This window comes from Zeus faber, assembly GCF_960531495.2.
Source record: "Zeus faber genome assembly, chromosome: 6".
In the NCBI taxonomy this organism is placed as follows: Eukaryota; Metazoa; Chordata; class Actinopteri; order Zeiformes; family Zeidae; genus Zeus; species Zeus faber.
Window position 1 is genome coordinate 17,521,586 of NC_137201.1, and position 20,431 is coordinate 17,542,016.

Genomic DNA, 20,431 nt, shown 5'->3' on the forward strand with positions numbered 1-20,431 from the left:
ACAAAACAAGCATTTCCCAGTTGGTAGACGAATTACTGAAAAACTAACAAAATAAATAACTCTCAGATAAAAGTTTCGTTCCTTGTCCGTCTGGCAAACCATTGCTTGAGTTATTAAAATTGGGTCTGTCAATATTCCTACAAAAATGTCCGCCCTAAAAAGTAATCTCATTCAAAGATAGTCAGATTGTTTTCCCTTTTCTCATTCATATATATAATTTCCCCCCCCCCCCCCATCATCTTTAGTGTCTAACAACTTAATCTGTGTCCACAACTCCAGGTAGGCAACATTTCCCTCCTGTGTGACAGAAAACAAGTTGCTCACTGTGCAACCTAGCACATACCATCATGCAATCACAATTATCATTTAACCAATCTTTGTTGGAAAATAATGAAGAAAAAAGCTTTTTGTAGATTCCTTTGTCAAAAGGCAACGTTGCATTTATCTTTATTTTGATTGATGTAAATACTTTTTCCCCCATTATGGCCATAGATCTACTGATTCCAATACTGTTATTTTCCTAGTCCAGTGTAGGCTGAGGACTGGGCACAAGCATTTATCTCCAATCAGTGTTAAGCAGCAAGGAATCTTTTTCTTCCAACAGAGAACCTCTCTGTGCTGTCAAAAATAAAATCAGTAGTATGTTTGTTCATATCTACAGGTCTTAGGTTCACATTATCTCAAAACATTCTGGCAGTGGATTCTGATTAAAAAAAAAAAAAAAAAAAAGTAGAGATGCGTTTATGGCACAGTGGAACTTTCCAGGACAAAGCCCTTTTTAACAATTCAGAAAACTCCCGGAAGGAAGAAAAAGCCATGCGTATACACTCAAATGGCTTCTGCCTGATCCCCTCCTCCCACTTATTGATTAATGGTGGCACATTGCCTCAGAGCAAGAAGGTCCTGGGCCATTCAAATCCTGACCAACCCAGGTCCTTTCTGTGTGGAGTTGACATGGTCTCCGCCGGGTGCTCCCATTTCCTCCCACCATCAAAATACATGTATGTTAGGGGTTAATACTCCTGTTGGCGTTCCCGACCAAGGCATTGGCAAAAGAGCTGGAGCTGGTCCCCGGGCGCTGTACTGAGGCTGCCCACTGCACCTAGGCATAGACTGGGTCATAGAAAGATGCCTTATTTCCCCCCGATAGATTATTAAAGTATATAAAATAAATAAATAAATAAAAATTGTAGAGTTGAGCGACAAACAGGCAGAGGCTACGGTGAGATGACACAAACAAAAACATTGAACCCACATGCTGAACGTGGAGGAAAGAGCCTGATGACGCAAGTTGAGCGAACACCGAAAAGCCCAAAACAAGCGCACAGAGCCTGCTTCTGTTTGATGATGTAGTCAAACCCAATAAATTAGTTGGAAGGCTTTGGTAAAGGTTGTAGAAGCAAATGCTGGTCAGGGACAGAGAGCCAGCATTAAAATGCGTCCTGGGTGATCCTATCACCCAAGGCAAATCATGGACACATTGAGATCTGACCAAATTCAGAGATGGTCAGGGGCCATAATCTAGACACAATCTGCCTACAGTATATCTGAATACAAGTTACCGGGTCTGAACAGGGCCAGAGAGTATGAACAGAGATGTTTAGGTGAAGATTCGGGCTGCCTGAGCCTGGATCTCCCCGTCAGGATGCGAGAGCAGCTGGACCAGTCGACTGTGGAGCTGAGGAGAGTCATCTAGCAGAACCCGAAATAGGCAGTCCTGCCTTGTCCTCAAGTCGGCAGCCACCTGGGCGGAGGGCCTCCAGGCCTTCAGGTTCCACACAAATGTCAGCAGTCGCTGAAGTACAGCAAGGGCAGTCCGTACATCGAACAGGAGCACAACAGAGGCAGGCACCTACAACAATAGAGAAGAGTCCATGCATGTACAGTAGGATGCATGTTGATGACGTGACACAATGATGGCTTACTTATAAACTCATACATTAAAACAACCCAAAACCTTGTTCCATACATTTATGAGTGTTTTCCCAGTCATCTCACCTGGGCTTGGACGATGTCATCCATCATATCAGGATTAGATGATAAATTCACAAGGATTTTCAAAGATTGAATCTGAAAAGAAGAACATCGGTAGAGCTTCACACAGTCATACACAGCTCATTCATGTGTCTCGGAATGAATGTCATACATTCCAGATCACATTTACAAACAAAGGATCATTGGGACATGGATAGCAGAAGTGCACACTTTTTAGCTTTAATAAATCTCATAGATATGCCTACGAGATGTATTCTATGACATGTAGATTTGGCCCAAAAGGAAGCTGATGGGAAGGGTCAACTAACCTGTAATGACTCGTTGCTCACAATGAGCAGAGAGAGTAAAAGTGTGATCGATTCCTTGAGTAAATGCTGATATTTGTCTGTGACTGAAAGGTTGGTGAGCAGCCTGAGGGCAGCGAGCTGCAGATCAGAATTCACAGGCGATATCTCAATCAGCTCCAGTACTTGTGGTATATAAACCTATGAAGCAACACAACTAATTTTAGGACAGACAGGAAGGAAAACTCCTCACACGTGAATTATGGCGCATGGGGTTTAAAAAGGAGACGTCCGTTCAATGTTGATGATTAATTACGACATTTTACCTTGAGCTGATCTTGATTTTTGATGTTCATGCTCAAATTATTCAAGGCGTTCAGAGTATGCACTCTAACACCCAGCACCGGGTCCGAAAGGAAGCAGGCTATGACATGAAGGCCCCCAAATTCCCTCACAAGGTCCTGGGGGTAGTACAGCGAATGGGTAGCACAGAAAATTCATTCACTATCATAAAACGGTGTGGCACAAATATAAAGTGGAAAGCTTGCACGGGTTGTAAATCCACCAGCATGTCTAGTTTCAGGTTTATTTTCGTTTCGTTTCATTACCTGATTGACCGTGAAAGCAGCAGCGTTCCCTAAAGTGAGAAGAACCTGACATCTGTCATCTGGGTTCCCGCTGGTCTGGAGGGACGACAGCAGCGCCTTCAAGTGCCGCGGTCCAAGGTTCCCTGAGTGAGAAACAAACGATCCGGATGAATGGATGAGAGATTAGAGTTTAGTGGACCACAAACCTAAAAAAAGCCATTTGGATCTAGCTCAGTTTGGGCACCTGCTTCGCCTGGCGCCACACCCCCGGGCTGGGCGTCGTCACCCCGGGTCCGAATCACCTCCAGTCCGGATAACTTGGACACCAGGCTCCCTGGCTGTATGGCTACTTCGCTCGACTGGTGGTCGCCCTTGAAGCCTTTCTTGGTTCTCCTAAATTCTCCCCGGGTGATGAATTTATAAATGCCATAGGAGGCTCCGGCCCCGGCCACCAAGCCGAGCAGCGCCTTCATATTGCCGAGCTTGGCGACCACGCCGCCGCTGTCACCCATGTTTCGAACGCAACCTTCAAACTTTCAAACCATCAGCCCGCGGCGAACACCGGCGAGCAGGTCAACGAAATGCCCTCGGTCCGAGAACCGAATCTTATTTGACGCAAACGGCCGAGTTAGCGAACGCGGCGAGGTAAGGTCGCCGCGGCACTCGAACCAAACACCCCGGAGCTCATTATGACACGCTCCGCCGCAAGCTACGGCTAGCCGCCCGCCTCGCTGCGTTCCGTTGACGTCGCAACCCAGGAAACCCCTGGCTCACGCTCGACGGGTGCCGGCGGAACTCTCATTCGAGTCGGACTTTCGCGGCAGATCGCTCGGCCACGAGGTTACCGAGATAAAAGCGCTGACGTCAAAGCCATGTGACGACACACCATTAACGGTGAAGCCACAGATTTGTACTTTGAATGGATTTTCGAAGGGGGGGGGGGTATATTACCATCTAAACTAGGTTTGCTTTTGTGTGTTTGGAAGACTCAAGCTTGCCAAAAAATAAAACACTCATTTACAACCGACATCCATGTTTTCCCCAACAGAGATGAAGGAGCACGAGTAGGAACTACTCTCTCCGAAATACAGATTTCCGAGTTCCCTTGGAATGCAGCATCAGTTTGTCAACACACGTCGTCGTTATAGAGGGAGGAAAGTGGCCGACCAAAAGTTTCGCGGAGTTAAAAAAAAAATAATAATAATAATATATATATATATATATATATATATATATATATATATATATATATATATATATATATATATATATATATATATATATATATATATATATATATATATATACACATACACACATACACACACACACACACACACGATATGAACACAAAGTTGCTTCAAAACCAATTTTATATCTGACGTACTAAGATGTTTCCTTCTGTACCTTTGCAACCATTTACCCGTGCATCACATTAGGTGCCCAACATCTTTGCGTTTACAGTAGATGGTTGGTTACCTGGTTACTGTAAACTACATGAACAGTTTGTTTGGAAAAGCGACGCAAGATTTATTTATTTTTTTAATGTGGCTAACTTTTCTATTATCTTAAATGAGCTAATGTGCAATGGAGCCTGAACCTGCTCTGAAACAGTACATCCTGAAACACTCTCTCCCACAAATATGTCAGGTAGTTATGCTCAAGTTCATTTAGTCTTAAAATAAAAGTAATTTAGTGTAACAATCGGTGGCACACAAACCATTTACTGAAGTAAAATCACAGATACCACTACCAATTACTCTCATAAAACATTTTAGTAAAAGTATAGTACTTGCTCGTAGATGTACTTGAAGTATTAAGTTATAACCAGTGCCCTGATAAGAATAAAGTGCATATCCTGATTACAATTTACAGTAAAATATAGATTGTCAGTCATTTAAGGATAGGGATGTAATGAACCATTGATGTGTAATCCTAAATGTGTAGTTTGATAGATCTAATCACAATTTGTTCCTCTTGTTTTGGCTTGCAATTGATATAAATCCTGATTTATAAGTAATGCAACCGTGTTGAAATGAACTATGGTAAAAGTAGGCTTTGAAATGAACTTGCTTTGAAATGTAGTGAAGTAAAAGTCTAAATGGGTATTCAGAACTGAATATTGTTAATTACAGATATTTGAACAAAATACAGAACTACGTTAGGGTTAGTGCTTGTGTAAGCACAAGCACTTTACAAGTGCTTTGGTACTTTCCACCACTGATAAATGATACGACCAATGCATGCAAAACCAGTCAGCTGCCAATTTGTCATTACTTCAATGCACTCCTTTCTTCTGCCAACAGGCTTTACTGGCATCTGCATGTCTAGTCTGTCCCAATGATCCAATCGGGTTCCTGAAAAATAAACTCATGGCCTTTCAGGGACATTGCAATATCGACATTGACTGGTGGGTAACAATAACAATTTGGAGACAAGCTTTATATCGATGAATTGAACACTCCTGGATGTTCCTTCAAATATAAGTGTACAGTTTAGTCTTGTATCATTACGCCATTTAGTAAACGCCTAATCTAATATCCCCCCCACATTTCAAGGTACAAGTTTGTTAATGACGCAGAGCACTCCTTGCCGACACGTGACATGGTACTGTATGGTTCCCCCGCCATTATACTTTTTTTTTTTTTTACAAGAACTGCCAATTTTTTGCATTTTACAGGACACTTTGTGTTTTCCCCCAGTTGCCCTCCTATTTATTTGAGAAAGCTTTCTGCTATTACAGGACAAACTTAACTAACTACTGCTTCAGGTGAGTGCGGCTTTAAACACCTAAAATGTTCTGGATAATTTATTAAAATAGGATTTTTGAATTCAGTGGGCTACATGTGTGGGTTCTAAAATATGATGCGATGACTTAAATGCCTACGAGACAATTCAAGATCAGTTTACCAATAAAAATTAAAACACATTTGCTGACAGGTATCCCTAATGAGAGTGGCCAAATTATTGTAAAAGATTCAGAATACACAATTTCACTGTCTGAATTTCAGGTGGCCATAGATCTCATGTACCTGAAACATCACAACTTGCATTTAACATTTTGAATCAGAAAATATACCCAAATGTATGAGGAGATTAGAGTTTACTTTGAATAAAAAAAAAATTAAAAAAAAAAAAAAACGAACAAAGTCCCCAAAACACATTTATTGCTCAACTGGTTATGTGCAGAAAGCCCTGTCTTCGGTCCAGAGACCAACAGCCGATCCTACCGAAATCCAATGAACATAATCATTCAAATTTATAAATCGTTAAATATATCAAGAGCAAAATTTAATTTGGCATACTCACCTTTGAACATCATCCATCACCTTCTGTAAAATAAATGTTAAAATTAGATTCATAGCTAAAAATCTGATTTAAGGAGATTCACACTAGTGGTCACATTCCTATTATATTTTCAGAAATAGACTGAACCCATAACCTGTGATTTAACCCATCAGATATTACATTTTCTAATTAAGTTTAGGAGATTATAAAAACAGCAACTTTGGGAAACAATTTACTTGGATTAGAGAGCCAACAAATACATCTCCAATTACTTTCTATGATGTCAGGACAAATACAAACTTAGCTGTCCCAATACTCAAAAACTTAGACACTTTAGGAGCAATGAGTCAAAACCTTATAACGTAATTTAAGAGAGATTAATTTGTTACTGTACCTTTCAGGTGCATCAACAGGAATCTCATGTTATTTGCATTCACATGGGGTCAGGTCTTGTATCCATGTTCGCTCACTGGAGATCTCCATATCTTATTAGGGGCCTCATCAGAGAGCCGCGTTGGGGAGTAGCTTGTGTGTGAAGAAAGGACTTTGCGTCTCACAAAGGAGCTCCTGGACTGAACATATTTGGGCCGAGGTGGAGGATGTGTGTTGGACTCTGATCTATAGGTTTGCCTTTGGGGAGCTGCTTTGCCGCCGGTCCTCTGGTAAACACCTTTCTGGGTAATACTAGTAGTGATAGCATCCGATAGGAGCCCTTTTTTAGGGTGTCTAAGGTTAAAGTTGCCCGGCTCCTTTCTGACGTGGTTGGGATGCTTCACCATCAAGGGGTCTTTCCCTACTTGGCTTTTAGCCAGATAGAGTCGGCTGAGTGGCCAGACATTTGGAGAATTTCCTGGATTTGAGAAACCGGTTGTTTTCTTTCTGAGCAGAGGCACACGCCTGTGAACCGCCATTGGTAGTATATTAGAGTTCATATTCTCAATTCTGAGATGCGATACCGCATTGCTGCCGTCGCTGATAGAATGAAGGTTGTAACTGTCGCTATGGAACTCATGTCCAAGGGCAACTGTATTGCGCTCTGGTTTGATGACATTAACGTTAGAGACCGTGCTTGTGAAGCCGTTCTTGGGTTCTGAGCGTCTACGGGAGTTAAAACCTTGATTGCCGCCCCTCTGAGATGAGATCCCGTTCTGCAGAGAGTCAAAGCCACTGGAATCAGCAACGCGGCCATCAGGCTTGTTGGTTAAATGCTTTGTTTTCTGGATGACAGCGTTGGGATTCTGCACAAGGAGCAGCTGTTTCTCCTGACCTGTCAACAAAGAAGCAGAGGAGTGAAGACCGGCTTCATAACCAGCCAAGTAGGGATCCTCTTCCCTTTGTTCACGCACCAAGTCTGAAGGCGTCACAGTCATAAAAGAGTCAACGCGTGACCTGCTTGGCAGTTCTATAGAGGAGATTTTTACATGAGGTTTGACACTGCCAGAGAGCTGTCCGTGGCTTCCAAATGCCTTGTTAGTTAAGCTATTTTCAGAATCAGTTTGCTTGTTAGGCTGATCATTTTTGGCCTGAACTTTCGAAACAGAAAACGTGAAGTTGTTTTGTGTCGGCTCCTTATTAGAATTTGTGGGTGGTTTGGCGAGTTGGAAGCCGCCGTGCCGGCCACCCGGAAACTGGGTTGGATTCCAATCTGAGCCAGAATAAAAAAGATCAGGGACAGGCAGCTGCGGAGTGGAGGGAGGTCTCCTTTGGACGAATTGGCCTTGAGATGATATGAGACTTTTACCATAAGAACCGGCGCCATTGTTTTGAATAGAGGAATCAAAATACGAATGGTTTTGCGTAGAGGGGATATAGTTGGCTCTTGTCGGGAACCTCTGGTGTGGGAATAGTTGTTTACTGGGCTTATAAGATATTGCCGATGGGTTTTCATAGTCTTCCTTATAGAATGCAGGCTTTGACTCTTGGGCCTTTGCCCCTGGAACCCGAAATATTCCACTCTGATGTTGGCGACGACGTTCAGCTGGACTCTGTAGTTTCGTCACATTGTCATGAAAAGACCAACCCTGACCAGAGGATAAGCTCGACAGTCCTGGTCTTGGTAAAGAAACAATGTAGCTTGTTGACGGAACATTCTCCCCCTGCGCCTTGGCAACAGTGCCAACATTCAGGGAACCTTGATAATCATTTGCGATGCGGTTCCCTGCTGCAGAATCTGAGCTGCGATAGAACAAAGGGCGGGAGTCTTGAACGTCATCATAGATAGCGACCATACTCGGCGCGGAGATGGAAGAATGGCCTTCACCCGGCATGCCGCCCTGTTGAAACACGGTGTTCGGCGACTCATTCCAGACTTCATTAGTATCAGGTTCTTCTGCGACAGAGCCATCAGTTTGGGATTCTCCAACCTGATGGGAGTCAGTGATCTCATTTTCCATCATTTCCCGGGCAGTTTGGAAATATTTACTCGTACCATTTGCTGGTTTCAAAAAGGAATGTTTCATAGAGTCTATAAATTGTTTTAGATCTCCGATTGTTGGGAAACTGATTCCCTTCACAACTCCATGTTCAGGTTCACGTTCACTCACCATTACAATGGCAGGGGGTTGTTGATCATAACCAGTTGAGGATTGCCGAGGTCTGCGCACAGAGGGCGCTGATGGGTTCACAACGTACATGTTCAGCCCGGATCTACGAGCAAGTCCTCTTTTTGCCGACCTGACGCCATTGGGACCAGAAATAGGCCTGGACGCGGTAAACACCTCCCTGTAGACATAGGCCGATGGAACACCCTGGGTGGGGGAAAAGCCCAGAGGCGCCATAGCTTGCGCCTCATCACTTGAGTCAACAGAGCCTTGGCCAGTGTTTGAAGATTCTTCATGGTGCAGCTGGGCAGAAGTATACGGTGCAAGCACATCTCCATAACTGCTGGATTTACCACCATGGAAAGGGTATCCATGTGCAATATCGTAACCTAGTAGAATGGAAACGGAAAAATTAAACCCATCTGGTTACAAATTCCAAGTAAAAAGTATAAATATTACCTTTTTGAGCAGGATAGCAGATGCAGCCCGATACCAAAAGACCAGTGAACCAGGTAACCCTGAAAAATAGAAAATTATATCATTTTGCATTTCTTTACCAAGGTAATTGATACCAGTGAACTTACCCAAATACGAGAGCCATGATGAACGCGTTCAAACACTGCCCACTTGTAGCAGGGGCGGCGGCGGCGTTCGTATCTCAAATAACCGGCTCCAAAAAGCTCACAATGAGAGCCGTCCTTCCTTGTCTGAAGAAGGGTTCTTATTTCACTGGAACTTTGGTCCAAGTGTTGAGTGTCCACCCACCCTCTCCAAGATGCCCCCCCAGTGGGGTTGCGAGCAAGAAGTGACGGGAAATGACAAGGAATGGCTGTGAGGCTTCACAGGCTCAATCCATGTTTAAGTTGGTTCATTGGAGGCAGCTGGTGCCAACATAATTACATAAACACAGGTGGAGCCATTAGTATAGCGTTATCGTTCTTTTTTTAACTCATCTAGTGGTTGTTTTTGGGTTCATAAAACCGATTCACTTGATTTCAATAAGATTTCAGTGATCGTCTCTTGACACTTGATTTAGGGTTACATTCGGGGTGATTTTCTGAAATGTTCAGAATAAATGAAAAAATATACTAAATCAATAAACCAGGCCTAGAAATGGACATTCGGTAAATGTCATTTAGTGAAAACAAAAATGTATCTAATGAAACATTCACATATTATGATTACACAGTTATGGGGGAAGAAACTTGACCCATGTGAGTGAAAGTCCAGAAGCTTGTCTCGGTATCAGGGGAACAAGGGCTCTCACTACAGGCCATCCTATCTCCCAGATTCCCTTTCACCTCACTGAGGAATACTGTTCCACCGGCTGGCAGACAACTGGGTGTGTTGTTTGAAGGACAACTGGCTGGCTGCTTACTTGAGACATCTTTTAGAAGTGTCTTATACAGGAGAACAGTGTCCTGAAAGCAAAGGTTTACTTTCATTCAGGAAGAAATTATAAAAATCGTAGTTTTGTACATCCTGCCAGTTTCCTGCACGACTGACCTTTTGATGGGCTCTGTGTTTTTGTGAGCGGCCCCAGACGTTGGAAGAGGTACATTGCGCAGAGGAAGACGGCTTCGATGGAGCTGACTCTGAAGATGGATGTTGCCAAGGAGCATTTTGAGAGGAAATGCCAGTGTCTAGCTCTTGTCAGATGGAGGAACTGGCTGAGGTTCAGGAGGAGGACACAAGCGGGTAAGGTAGCCAGACCAGCTGAGGCACATCTGCTCCATGAATTAATTGTCTGTGACAAGAATGATCGGGCATTCATTTCCATTGCGTGGCATATACATGCATCTGTCGTGGAAAAAATATATATATCAAAGAAATACTAAAGAATGCCAAAACAAAAATCATTAGTCATTCCGGTTCTTGTACGTAGATCATGTCAGTCGTGTGAAGGTGATCTCACCTAAGACACCAGTAATTGGGCTTTTTGTGATTCATTCATTCATTCACATTGGGATTTCTTTTCGACTCAGCTGCCGTTGAGAAACTTGAGAGCGTTGTCCATGCTGTGCGATGTAAGCGCGTCATCCTTGCGTGGGGCTTCGCCGCCAAGGACTCGAAGAGGACGAGGGAGTACTTTGAGGCACGGAGGCTCCGAGACGACCGGTGGAAAACAGGCGTCTTTAAAGCCTCACATTGTGATCTCATATGGTATGCGTCTGTGTGTGTTCCCCGTCCGCCTGTCTCTGCATTTCTATCCCTCAGAAGGTGGAGAATGGCTTTGTGGAGATGGCCGACAAAGGCCGCCGAATTGGGGAAGGGTGTGACGGTCTTTCGATGCTCCCGGGGAAACTTGCACTGAAGGTACGCTGCCGACACCACGCCCCACCATTTCTAACATCTTCTTATGTTTAATTTCAACTTTCAATTTTGGGGCTTTCAACAGTTTACCTTGTTATTTACCTCACCTTCCATTACCCTGATGAGTTTTTCTCCAAAAAGGTGGACCTGGGTGGGTTGCAATTCCAACTTTCCTTCTCTGCAGGCGGTTTTGAGTGATGTCATGTCTGTTGCACATAAAGTGGACTGCACTGTAAACATACTCTGTGAGAGTTGATGAAAGTCATTTGGAGTTAATTACGGTCTGCAGCCTATTTCCAGTTATCATGGTATGGGAAATATTTTCAACTCTTGACTTCATAATCTATCACAGCACGTTTGTTTAAAGGCTGGTGCCACAGTGTTTTGTACACATTTCATACTCGGAAAGAAGTTTAAAAAAATGATCAGTGTTTCCATTGTGGGCTTGTTCTATATGAATTATTATTAAATATGATACTTTTATTGTTCCAGTGCTTCTGTGTAGTGCTTCTGTCACATGTTTTCAATCTAGAACAAATATGTTTTCTTGTTTTTATATTACTAGAACAGTCGCAGCAGCTTGTTTGTTCTCGATGGTTTACGTACAGTGTTCTGGCACGCGTTGTGCACGTGCATCGATTGTTCTGTTTTGTGTTCACTGACGGCAGTGCCGTGTAAGAGAGTGATATCTACCATGACCAGTTCCCACTAATTCTCAATTCATGTCTTTACTATTCACTTCTGTCTGGATTTAGAATTTGGGGAAAAAAAAGAATCCTACATCCAGGACAGTTTAGAATTTGGACAACAAATAATAATTTGCAATTGAAAAATTATTTGCAATTACTTGACAGATGTGTTAAAATATATGTATATCTGTATGTTTTTTTGCTTTCAGATTTTTCAGTATCTAGAACTGCGAGACTGGCTGCACTGTACTGAAGTATGTTGCACATGGAACACCATCATCAGCCAGTCAGGCTCGCTGTGGAGTCAGGTCTGTAGCTTCCATCTTCCTGAATAATAGGAACATTGAATAGATGTAGATTTGATTCGTATATATATATTTTTTTATTTCGACTCAGATTCTAACAACAATCGGACGACAAAAAAAACCACCTCATGATTCTACCGAGTGTTTGACTTCTGCAGGTGAACTTTTCCAAACAGAAAACCTGGATAACAGACAGCACAGTCAAGGAGATTCTACAGAAGTACCGGCCGTTTATTATTCACCTCAACTTGCGTGGATGCACGTCCCTGACTTGGCATAGTCTAATGTTCATCAGTGAGTTTCCCATATCCTGTCGACATGCAATATTCACATATTTCCATATTTCCAATTAGCTGTTCTCTAACATCAAGCATCTACATAATACTCAAAAAGTTGATAATAGCTCTTATATTTTTATGAAAAACAAAAAACTGATGTAAACATTTAAAGCTGTGCTAAAAAAAAGTGAAGTTTCTCCATCTGATACAGACTGATCAAAGATGTTGGAAAAAGAAAAAAATGAAGAGCCTTTTGGGAGCTTTAAACGTTCAATTCAGTTAAGACAGCCGGAAGATCTGGTATTTCTGCGGCCCTCTCAAGTGGCTGGCCTCCAGCTCCTCCTCGGGCTCTCCCTGCAGCTCGAGCAGTGTGTTCCAGGACTCGGGGTCTGTCTCTCCCTGAGCCACCTGGCCACGCTGCCTGTCCTTAGGGCATTCCCTGTTGTATGACTTCACGTACTTCTCCACGCTCTCCCCGGTGTGCTCCGGAGGCGAGCGGCACAGCAGGCCAACGTGCCTCACCACCGGGTGCAGACGCAGCCAGTACACCATGTAGTGGATGCTGGAAAGGTTATGGTGAATTGTAAATGGAGTGTATTTATATAGCGCCTTTCTAGTCATACGACTCAAAGTGTTTTACAGTGCATGCCTCACATTCACATTCACACACACACACACACACACACACACACACACACACACACACACACACACACACACACACACACACACACACACACACACACACACACGTACATCGATGGCAGCCAAGCACGGCGCACGCCTGCTTAGCGAGAGCAGTTAGGGGTTCAGTGTCACTCAAGGACACTTTGACGTGTAACCAGGAGGAGCCAGGGATCGAACCAGGAACCCTCTTGTTACTGGACGACCCGCTGTACCTCCTGAGCCACCGTCGACCCTCGCTGTTATGCATTCAGTATGTTTGCATTCGTGGCAAACAAAGCTTGGATCGTATAAGTTTAGAAGCAGAAGCCCCCCCACCTGTAGTCGCACACCCAGGGGTTTCCTCCCAGTTTGAGCTGGGAAAGGAAGTAGAGGTCCTCCAGAACCCCGTACTGGACAAAATGCAGGCTGTTGTCGGACAGGTCGAGCTCCCGGAGGTGCAGGAGGCCGTACAGACAGGCTTGGAGAGAAAGTTTTTGTGATTAGATAAGCTCTGTGTTCCCTGGTTATTCAGAGATATTTCTTGTATAGATACATACAGTACGTATATGTACCTCTTTCCATGTTCTGCAGATTGTTGTTTCTGAGGTTGAGCGTCCTGAGGCTACTGGCTTCATGAAAATCTCTGGCCCTGAGATGCTGAATGGCATTATCAGACAGGTCCATGTGAACAATGTCCTCTGGGATGCCTGATGGAACCTCTGTCAGACCTGAAAAGAGAGGAGTGATTAGTCAACAAATATAATATTACTATTCATCTATCAAATTATTTTTCGTACCCACTTGCTCAAGGTCACGCGGTAATCTAATTACACCTCATAGAACTTTTCATACATATGCCGTTTGTTTTTCAGTTCAATGGTTGGGGTCATGATTTTTCTTATATTACTGAGGTCATTCTAGTTTCATCTCTGCTATGCAAGTTTCTCTGTCTGCGCAGATTATTGAAGAGGTTTGATAATCCCGTGGGCGCCATACACTCCACAGGTGAAGCTTATGGAAAAATGTCATGGATTCAGATTCGACCTCAACCTTTCACCGTACATGTCACATGTTGTGACAAAGCCAGACCCTGCGAGTACTTTCCTATCCTTTTGGGTAAAGTGTGCAAAGTGTAAACTATGAAACTATGAAATTCTCAGGAATCTGCCGCCTGAATATTTGATGGAAAACTCCTGCCAAGTCAAGCCTGCTTTCTTGCCAAAATCGGCCTGGCTCTAAAAACACTCGGCGAAACGGAGGTTTGTCATTCCTGCGGTTTTAATGCGTGAGCTAGTTAATCATTTTGTTTCTGGGAAATACATATCGGGAGTTATTGTTCCCTAACCGTGCTGTTGCATAAGACGTGTGTGTCCTCTTAGTACACACACAAACATATAGTGTTCTTGTTTTTGTTAAGACCCATGGAAGCACATTTTTGAAATTGTGAAATTGTGAAAATAAAAAAACACTGTTTGTAAAGAAACCTCTACTACTGCAGTCCAACCGGGGTTCGGGGAATAGGTAGGTGTGGCAGGAGGTGGTTGCCTCTAGTTTGTTCCGCAGCGGAATAGGATCGAGAGAGCCTGAGGGGTCCGTTTGGTCCCCCTGGGGGCCTGCATTGGGGTCGGACTCCTGGCACAGCAACTCAGGGTCCACCCGTTTCAACCTTTTCCCTTTCAGCCTTATAGGCTCTTGACACCTGGCAAGAGAAACTGAGTTAGAACACGCTGATGTGAGCCATCTCATTATTCAAGAGATACATTAGGACTTTGTGTAAAATAGATGTGTATTTAGCTACTGCTGCTAAGACACCTAAGGACAAGTCAAACTATAGAATTTGTCTATTTGTTATTGCAGTCTTTCACCTGGCGTAGTTTCCGAGATTACGGTTGCTTGGAACCTGCAGGGTCCGTACAAGACTGTCAAGCAGGCAAAAACAATTCCAGGGGTTGTCATGGAGACGTAGGTAGCGCAGGTTGGGCAGGGGTATGAGGGCCTCCTCACTGAGCGTGCCCAGTTTGTTGTGCTGTAAAAGCAGGGTTTTGAGGTTTGTCAGGCCCTGGAAGGCATCTTCCTCCACCAGAGAGATCTGGTTCTGCTGCAGGTCCAGACTCGTCAAGCCCTCAAACCCAAAGAAGGCCCCGTCGCGAAGGATCCTTAGCCGGTTGCGGGCGAGGAGGAGGTGTTTGGGTTCCTGGGTCCAGTTCTCTGAGGTGGGGACTGCGGTCAGACGTCGGTCCTGACAGTCCAGAAAGGCGTCTCCGGATTCTGCGGACTCCTTGCACTTAGCCGCTACAAATTGGCCGGGGCCAGATCTGCTGTGGCGCTTGCCGTTTTTTATCCTGCCATGGTGTTAAAAACAAAAAACAAAATGGTGGGTCATGTTTCTTACCTGGCCTCTGGCATTTTGTGTGAAGTGTGTTGCAATGATCGATTTCGATTTGGAGAAATTAAACCAAAGAGTGTGAAGGGGAAATTGATCTCTACCTGTCTCGGGTGAGGCCGTGCCTCGCTCGCCTGAACCCTCGACCTCCCCCCGGCCTTCTCATCTCGATGGACGAGACCAGCAGCAGGGCCAGCAGGGCCCAAAAGAGAGAGGAGACAACGTGCATCCTGAGCACAGCTGGCGTTGCCTTTTCAGCGGGAATGACTTACGCCAAAGCAGCGGTTTGTGATGAAAGTCCTCGCGGAGGAGGCTTTGAAACAGAAGCGAGAGGCCAGATGGTCAACTGCGTTGTTGTCGACGGGACACAGCTGCAGCAGTGTACCCTGCAGGCTGCGAGCGAGACAACATATAGGATACACTACAGGTCTGGAATGAAGCCTCGGAGCCATCGGCTAAGATGGGCGGAAATCTCTCGCATACTTCATCGTATTACAATAAAGACAAGTCAGAGAGGCTGCGGAATGACAAATGATTATCACTCCCTGACACTATTTGAGTTATCTTGTACCACCTATGCAGAAAAGTCCAATGTAAATACTCAACTCTGTATAAAGGGACTATAAGTTGGCTTACATTTGAGCCAAAGCTAACATTTAACTTGTCAAATGTAAAAACTAAAGACACTTTATCAGTTTGATAAACAAGCCAGTATCGGACTACCTTAACTTTAGGCATTTGCCTGGGCTTCATTAGTTAAACGGTTGGTATATGGTAGACGATGGGTCAGGTTTAATGGTACGATTAAGAGACGGTTAAGTTTAGGTTTGGATTTTGGTGTACAGACAAGTATTAAGATCATACTTCAGTAACATCGACCGGTTGATAGTGAGTTGAGTATTAACACTGGACAAGTGTTTACCAGTTACAGGACATATGCAGGAACTATGACTGTGTTGCTCTATTTTCCCTCTCTGCCTCTTTTCAATATCAGGTGAATGCAGAAACCTTCAGGAACTCAATGTTTCAGAATGCTCCAATGTCACTGTGAGTAGGGTGCTGTGGATTTCGGACTTTGAGCAGTGGATCACATGGCCAAATGTTTAATCCTTTACAGGAAAAGGGTTCCACGTTTTTGCAAATTTGTTTGGGTAGAGTCACAAATCACAACCACATGTGGGCGCTCAATAAGAGGCCACGCGAAGGGCCGAGCTGGATTATTTGCCGTGTATCACATTTGTCTTTATAATATTAGCTTTCAAAATCAGGTTGTAGATTGACTTAACCCCAAACACGATTCCTTTGATTATTTGTGGAATGGAACATAATATAGTCCATGTGAATTCTTTTGAAAACCCTTCCATTGGTTTTATTTATTTTACGTCCAAATGTGCTGTTGCTATTTGTATCCAGATGAATGTCGAACGCGGTTTAACAGTCGTCTATTGTCCTTCTTCAAAGGATGTGATGGTACAGAGGGTGGTGGAAGGCTGTCCCAACCTACTGTATCTGAACCTTTCCTGTACACCTGTGACAAACGAAGCTCTGAGGGCGCTGTCCAGGTAAAGTGCAAAAGTTTAAGCCTTGCATCGTGGTCGACGGCTTGGTGATCGTGCTTTTTGTGAGGTTTGAACTATTGCCTTTCCCAGTCGCCTTTCTTACTCGGTCCAAATGGCACGTAAACGTTTTCAATGGCCTCAGGCCCGCACATTCCCAGAATTGGAACACAATTTGTTTCTCCAAAAAACAGGCCACTGTGAGGCTTGCCAAATGTTATTATGTTATAATGATTTAAAGGGGTAGTAGTGGGGGAGAAAAAGAAGCAACGCAAACTAAACACTTGTCATGGTTGTTTGGAACATGTTACACAAATCCCCTAACAGCAGCTATTAACTCTTCCTTGACATTATTTATGTTTCGAAAATCATTTTGCAATTCCTGTTGTACAGGTTAAGACACATATCATAAATATAATTTAATTGATTCCTTTTAATGTACACCGCTTCATTTCCAGTTTTGAATCCATGCCTTCACTCTCACTTAGCTGATCTGACTGAATAAGTGCAAATATTAATAGCTGACCTAAAATTTAAGCACACATTTGTCTTCACCCTGTCTTAATGATGTTATTCCTGTTTTTGACAGTCATGGTCTAAACCTTCAGTACCTGAGTCTGGCCTATTGCTACAGGTTCACAGATAAAGGGTTAAAGTACCTTACCACAGGGAAGGGCTGCCACAATCTAATCCACCTCAATCTGTCAGGCTGCACTCAGGTCAGTTTTGTATCCTCCACGTCGCTCTCGGTTTCAGACAGCTTTGGCTTTCAGTAAATTCAGCATCCAGTTTTCTGTAGTATATTGAGTCACGCCTGTCAGACTGCTGGTTCTAACTTGCGTCTCGAGATACATATGCGAGTGCTCGCACTCTTAACTGTTTAAAATGAGCCCTGGGGTAAGATTGTCAGAGATTGAGGGGGGGGGGGTAGAGAGAGAGGGAGAGAGAGAGAGAGAGAGAGAGAGAGCGCGAGGGCGCTGTGGCCGAGTGCAGGGCTTGGATTACACACCAGCATGTACCCCACCCACTCACCACGTGCACACCCCATAACATCATGCACATCAACTTTAACATATTGTAGACTCTCTTCCGAGATTGCACGCTGGAGTTGTTCCAGATGGCACAGCTTTATGTTGCTTAACTACAAAGTGAGGAGAGAGGAAAATGTTAACCAGCTGCATCCTTTAGAATGCAACGTTCACGAAAAAAAACACATTCCTTGACTTTTTCTCGATTTTGCCCTAGATGACGGTTGATGCATTCAGATACATTTCAGCAGGATGCCCTTCACTAAAAGACATTGTGATCAATGACATGGCAACCTTGTCGGACAGATGTGTTTCGGTAAGTACATTAGCTTTTGACACGTGTTTCAAGTTTAGAGGACAGTATAACTTAACAGCTCTGGAATGTTGAACAGAGTGCACTGCACGTAAAACAAGTGGTGCAATGCAATTCACTTAAACAGAAGAACATTAAGTATCCAGTTTTACACACAAGGCAAGACGCCGATCTTGATCCAAGTCTTTTCTTTGACAGACATTGATCACCAATTGCCGCTCTCTGTCTGCTCTGTCACTGTTGGACACACCTCATCTGTCAGACACAGCCTTCAAAACAATCGCTGAAGTGGCCAAACTGAGGACATTCAGCACCGAGGGTGAGGGCTGTATTGTCTCGGTGTTTTTTTTGGGGCATGCCAAGTCAGTGGAAATGTTTTTCCTTGTTATTTCTGGCCCCATCCAACCCTTATGTGTTTGCTCCAGGTAACAATCGCATTACAGACGCGAGCTGGAAGGCCCTGTGTCGCAGCTCCCCAGGCCTTCGCCGACTCCATGCTGCAGAATGCCCCAGGATGACCGACACCAGCCTCAAAGCTGTGGCCAGCCTGAAGAACCTGCTCTACCTTAATATCTCACATTGCAACAAGTGTGTGTGTGTGTGTGTTTGTGTGGACTAGAAGTGTTTCTCAATAGAAATTATGATCTACACTCAGTAAAACGTAGTATCCTCCCCCCATTACAATGCCTGAATGAATGCATGTTTCTACTGTTACAGGGTGAGCGATGCAGGTATGCGTTACCTAACTGAAGGCTCATCGGCCGTTAAATTGCGGGAGCTGAACATAAGTCGATGTGGCCAAATCAGCAACATTTCGGTCATGAGGATCGCTCAAAGGTATGTCTGCACATGCTCACATATCTTTCCCACTGCGACCCTTAGGATTTATGATGCTTGTGTTTTTTGCGCGACTCGCCAGGTTGTCTAAACTGCACCACCTCAACCTGAGTTATTGTGAAAGCTTGACCGATGGTTGTCTAGAATGGCTGAGCGGCAGCTCCGTCTCTTCTCTTGACATCAGTGGTTGCAACCTCCAGGATCAGGTAGTGTGCACGTGTCTTTTTCACTTGACAAATGAGGGCAATTTTCATTCAATATTTTTTATTATTACCCTTCTAATTGAAACTTGATTTTCTTCCATGTTTAGGGACTGGCCACTCTGGAGGGAATTCAGTTGAAGAAGTTGGTTCTCTCCAAGTGTGTCTATATCACAGACTCAGGCGTACAGGTACAGGTTTTTCCCCCACAAGTGTTGTCATTTGGTCGAAAGTGTGTAGTTTGATCAATTTGCAGACATTACCAGCTCATCTGTAGACATAAGTCGACTGTACCTCTAGCCTTCCTGTTTCTACAGTTTATTTCTATTTCACTAATTGTCCTCCTTAACCCCCCCCCCCCCCATGAGGGTAGAAGTTCTGCAAGCGGATCAGATGTTTGGAGCACCTTGACATGTCGCACTGCGTCTCCCTGTCTGACCAGGCCGTCAAAGCCCTCTCCTTCTACTGTAGAAGTCTGGTCACACTGCGGATGCCAGGTTGTCCCAAGGTATACACTGTCTCCACGGGAGTCTGTTTAAAATCTTCCCCAGCCCCGTGCAAATCTGTGCTTCCTTCTTTCATTTCATGCCACATTATTCCACGTCTGTCTTGACAGATGACAGACATGGCAGTGCAGTACCTGACAGCTGGCGCTCATTACCTGCGAGAGCTGGATGTGAGCGGCTGCGTTCTCCTCACAGATCGCACCCTCCGCCTTTTAGAAAGGTGTTGTCCTCCACTCGGAATTATCACGATGGCCTACTGCAGTGGCATCTCCAAGTAAAGACACATCACACAGGATTCAACTAATTCCAGTAGTTGTCTTCCAGTACTACAGCGTCTTAATGAGTGTATGCACATGTGTTCTTTCAGGCTGGCGGCTTTGAAGCTGCAGCCACGCGTGCAGTACTGGGAACACAGCAGGGACGACCCCCCCTACTGGTTTGGATACAACAACAAGGGTCAGATGTTGAAGCCAATCAAAAGACCAAGCAAGAGTGACAGCACCTGGGAGGAGCCAGCACCATGTGGGGACAAGACCAGAAGCTGAGCTGATGACATAATGTCCTTTAGATGAATGTGGCACTTTACTTTCACAAGTAATTACAGAAGTTTTGAAAATCATAATAATTGATTGCATTGAAGGACATTATATTTAACAACCAACT

At 44.2% G+C, this 20,431-nt stretch overlaps 3 protein-coding genes across 3 annotated transcripts; 1 reads left to right on the plus strand and 2 right to left on the minus strand.

Moving 5' to 3' along the window:
- Nucleotides 1-186: 186 nt before the first annotated feature.
- Nucleotides 187-3,534, minus strand: armc10 (armadillo repeat containing 10). The gene is made up of 6 exons (XM_080002022.1): nt 3,111-3,534; nt 2,888-3,009; nt 2,606-2,740; nt 2,304-2,480; nt 1,999-2,070; nt 187-1,852 (listed from the first exon to the last, which is right to left on the minus strand). Exons 1-6 carry the CDS (start codon nt 3,376-3,378, stop codon nt 1,601-1,603), a joined length of 1,026 nt encoding a protein of 341 aa, XP_079858148.1. The 5' UTR covers nt 3,379-3,534; the 3' UTR covers nt 187-1,600.
- A 6,743-nt stretch (nt 3,535-10,277) lies between these two features.
- Nucleotides 10,278-20,313, plus strand: fbxl13 (F-box and leucine-rich repeat protein 13; the record flags this gene model as incomplete). Its single annotated transcript, XM_080002822.1, has 17 exons — nt 10,278-10,392; nt 10,680-10,789; nt 10,912-11,010; nt 11,906-12,004; nt 12,160-12,295; nt 16,323-16,375; nt 16,790-16,890; nt 17,474-17,603; nt 18,130-18,228; nt 18,424-18,544; nt 18,651-18,813; nt 18,943-19,062; nt 19,145-19,268; nt 19,373-19,453; nt 19,636-19,770; nt 19,879-20,042; nt 20,136-20,313. The coding sequence occupies 17 exons, from the start codon at nt 10,278-10,280 to the stop codon at nt 20,311-20,313; spliced, it is 2,028 nt and encodes a 675-aa protein (XP_079858948.1).
- On the minus strand, nt 12,068-17,775 carry LOC307231140 (leucine-rich repeat-containing protein 17-like). The gene is made up of 7 exons (XM_080001725.1): nt 17,549-17,775; nt 15,433-15,641; nt 14,811-15,287; nt 14,430-14,644; nt 13,518-13,673; nt 13,282-13,423; nt 12,068-12,841 (listed from the first exon to the last, which is right to left on the minus strand). Exons 2-7 carry the CDS (start codon nt 15,555-15,557, stop codon nt 12,559-12,561), a joined length of 1,398 nt encoding a protein of 465 aa, XP_079857851.1. The 5' UTR covers nt 15,558-15,641; nt 17,549-17,775; the 3' UTR covers nt 12,068-12,558.
- Nucleotides 20,314-20,431: the final 118 nt, after the last annotated feature.

Coding starts and splice junctions, on each gene's coding strand:
- LOC307231140 (XM_080001725.1), bottom strand. CDS start 15,557: ATGCACGTTGTCTCCTCTCTCTTTTGGGCCCTGCTGGCCCTGCTGCTG. Junction 15,288..15,432: donor CACGGCCTCACCCGAGACAG/GTAGAGATCAAT, acceptor ACACCATGGCAG/GATAAAAAACGGCAAGCGCC. Junction 14,645..14,810: donor AATCTCGGAAACTACGCCAG/GTGAAAGACTGC, acceptor TTCTCTTGCCAG/GTGTCAAGAGCCTATAAGGC.
- armc10 (XM_080002022.1), bottom strand. CDS start 3,378: ATGGGTGACAGCGGCGGCGTGGTCGCCAAGCTCGGCAATATGAAGGCG. Junction 2,741..2,887: donor CTGCTTTCACGGTCAATCAG/GTAATGAAACGA, acceptor TACTACCCCCAG/GACCTTGTGAGGGAATTTGG. Junction 2,481..2,605: donor AAAATCAAGATCAGCTCAAG/GTAAAATGTCGT, acceptor GTTGCTTCATAG/GTTTATATACCACAAGTACT.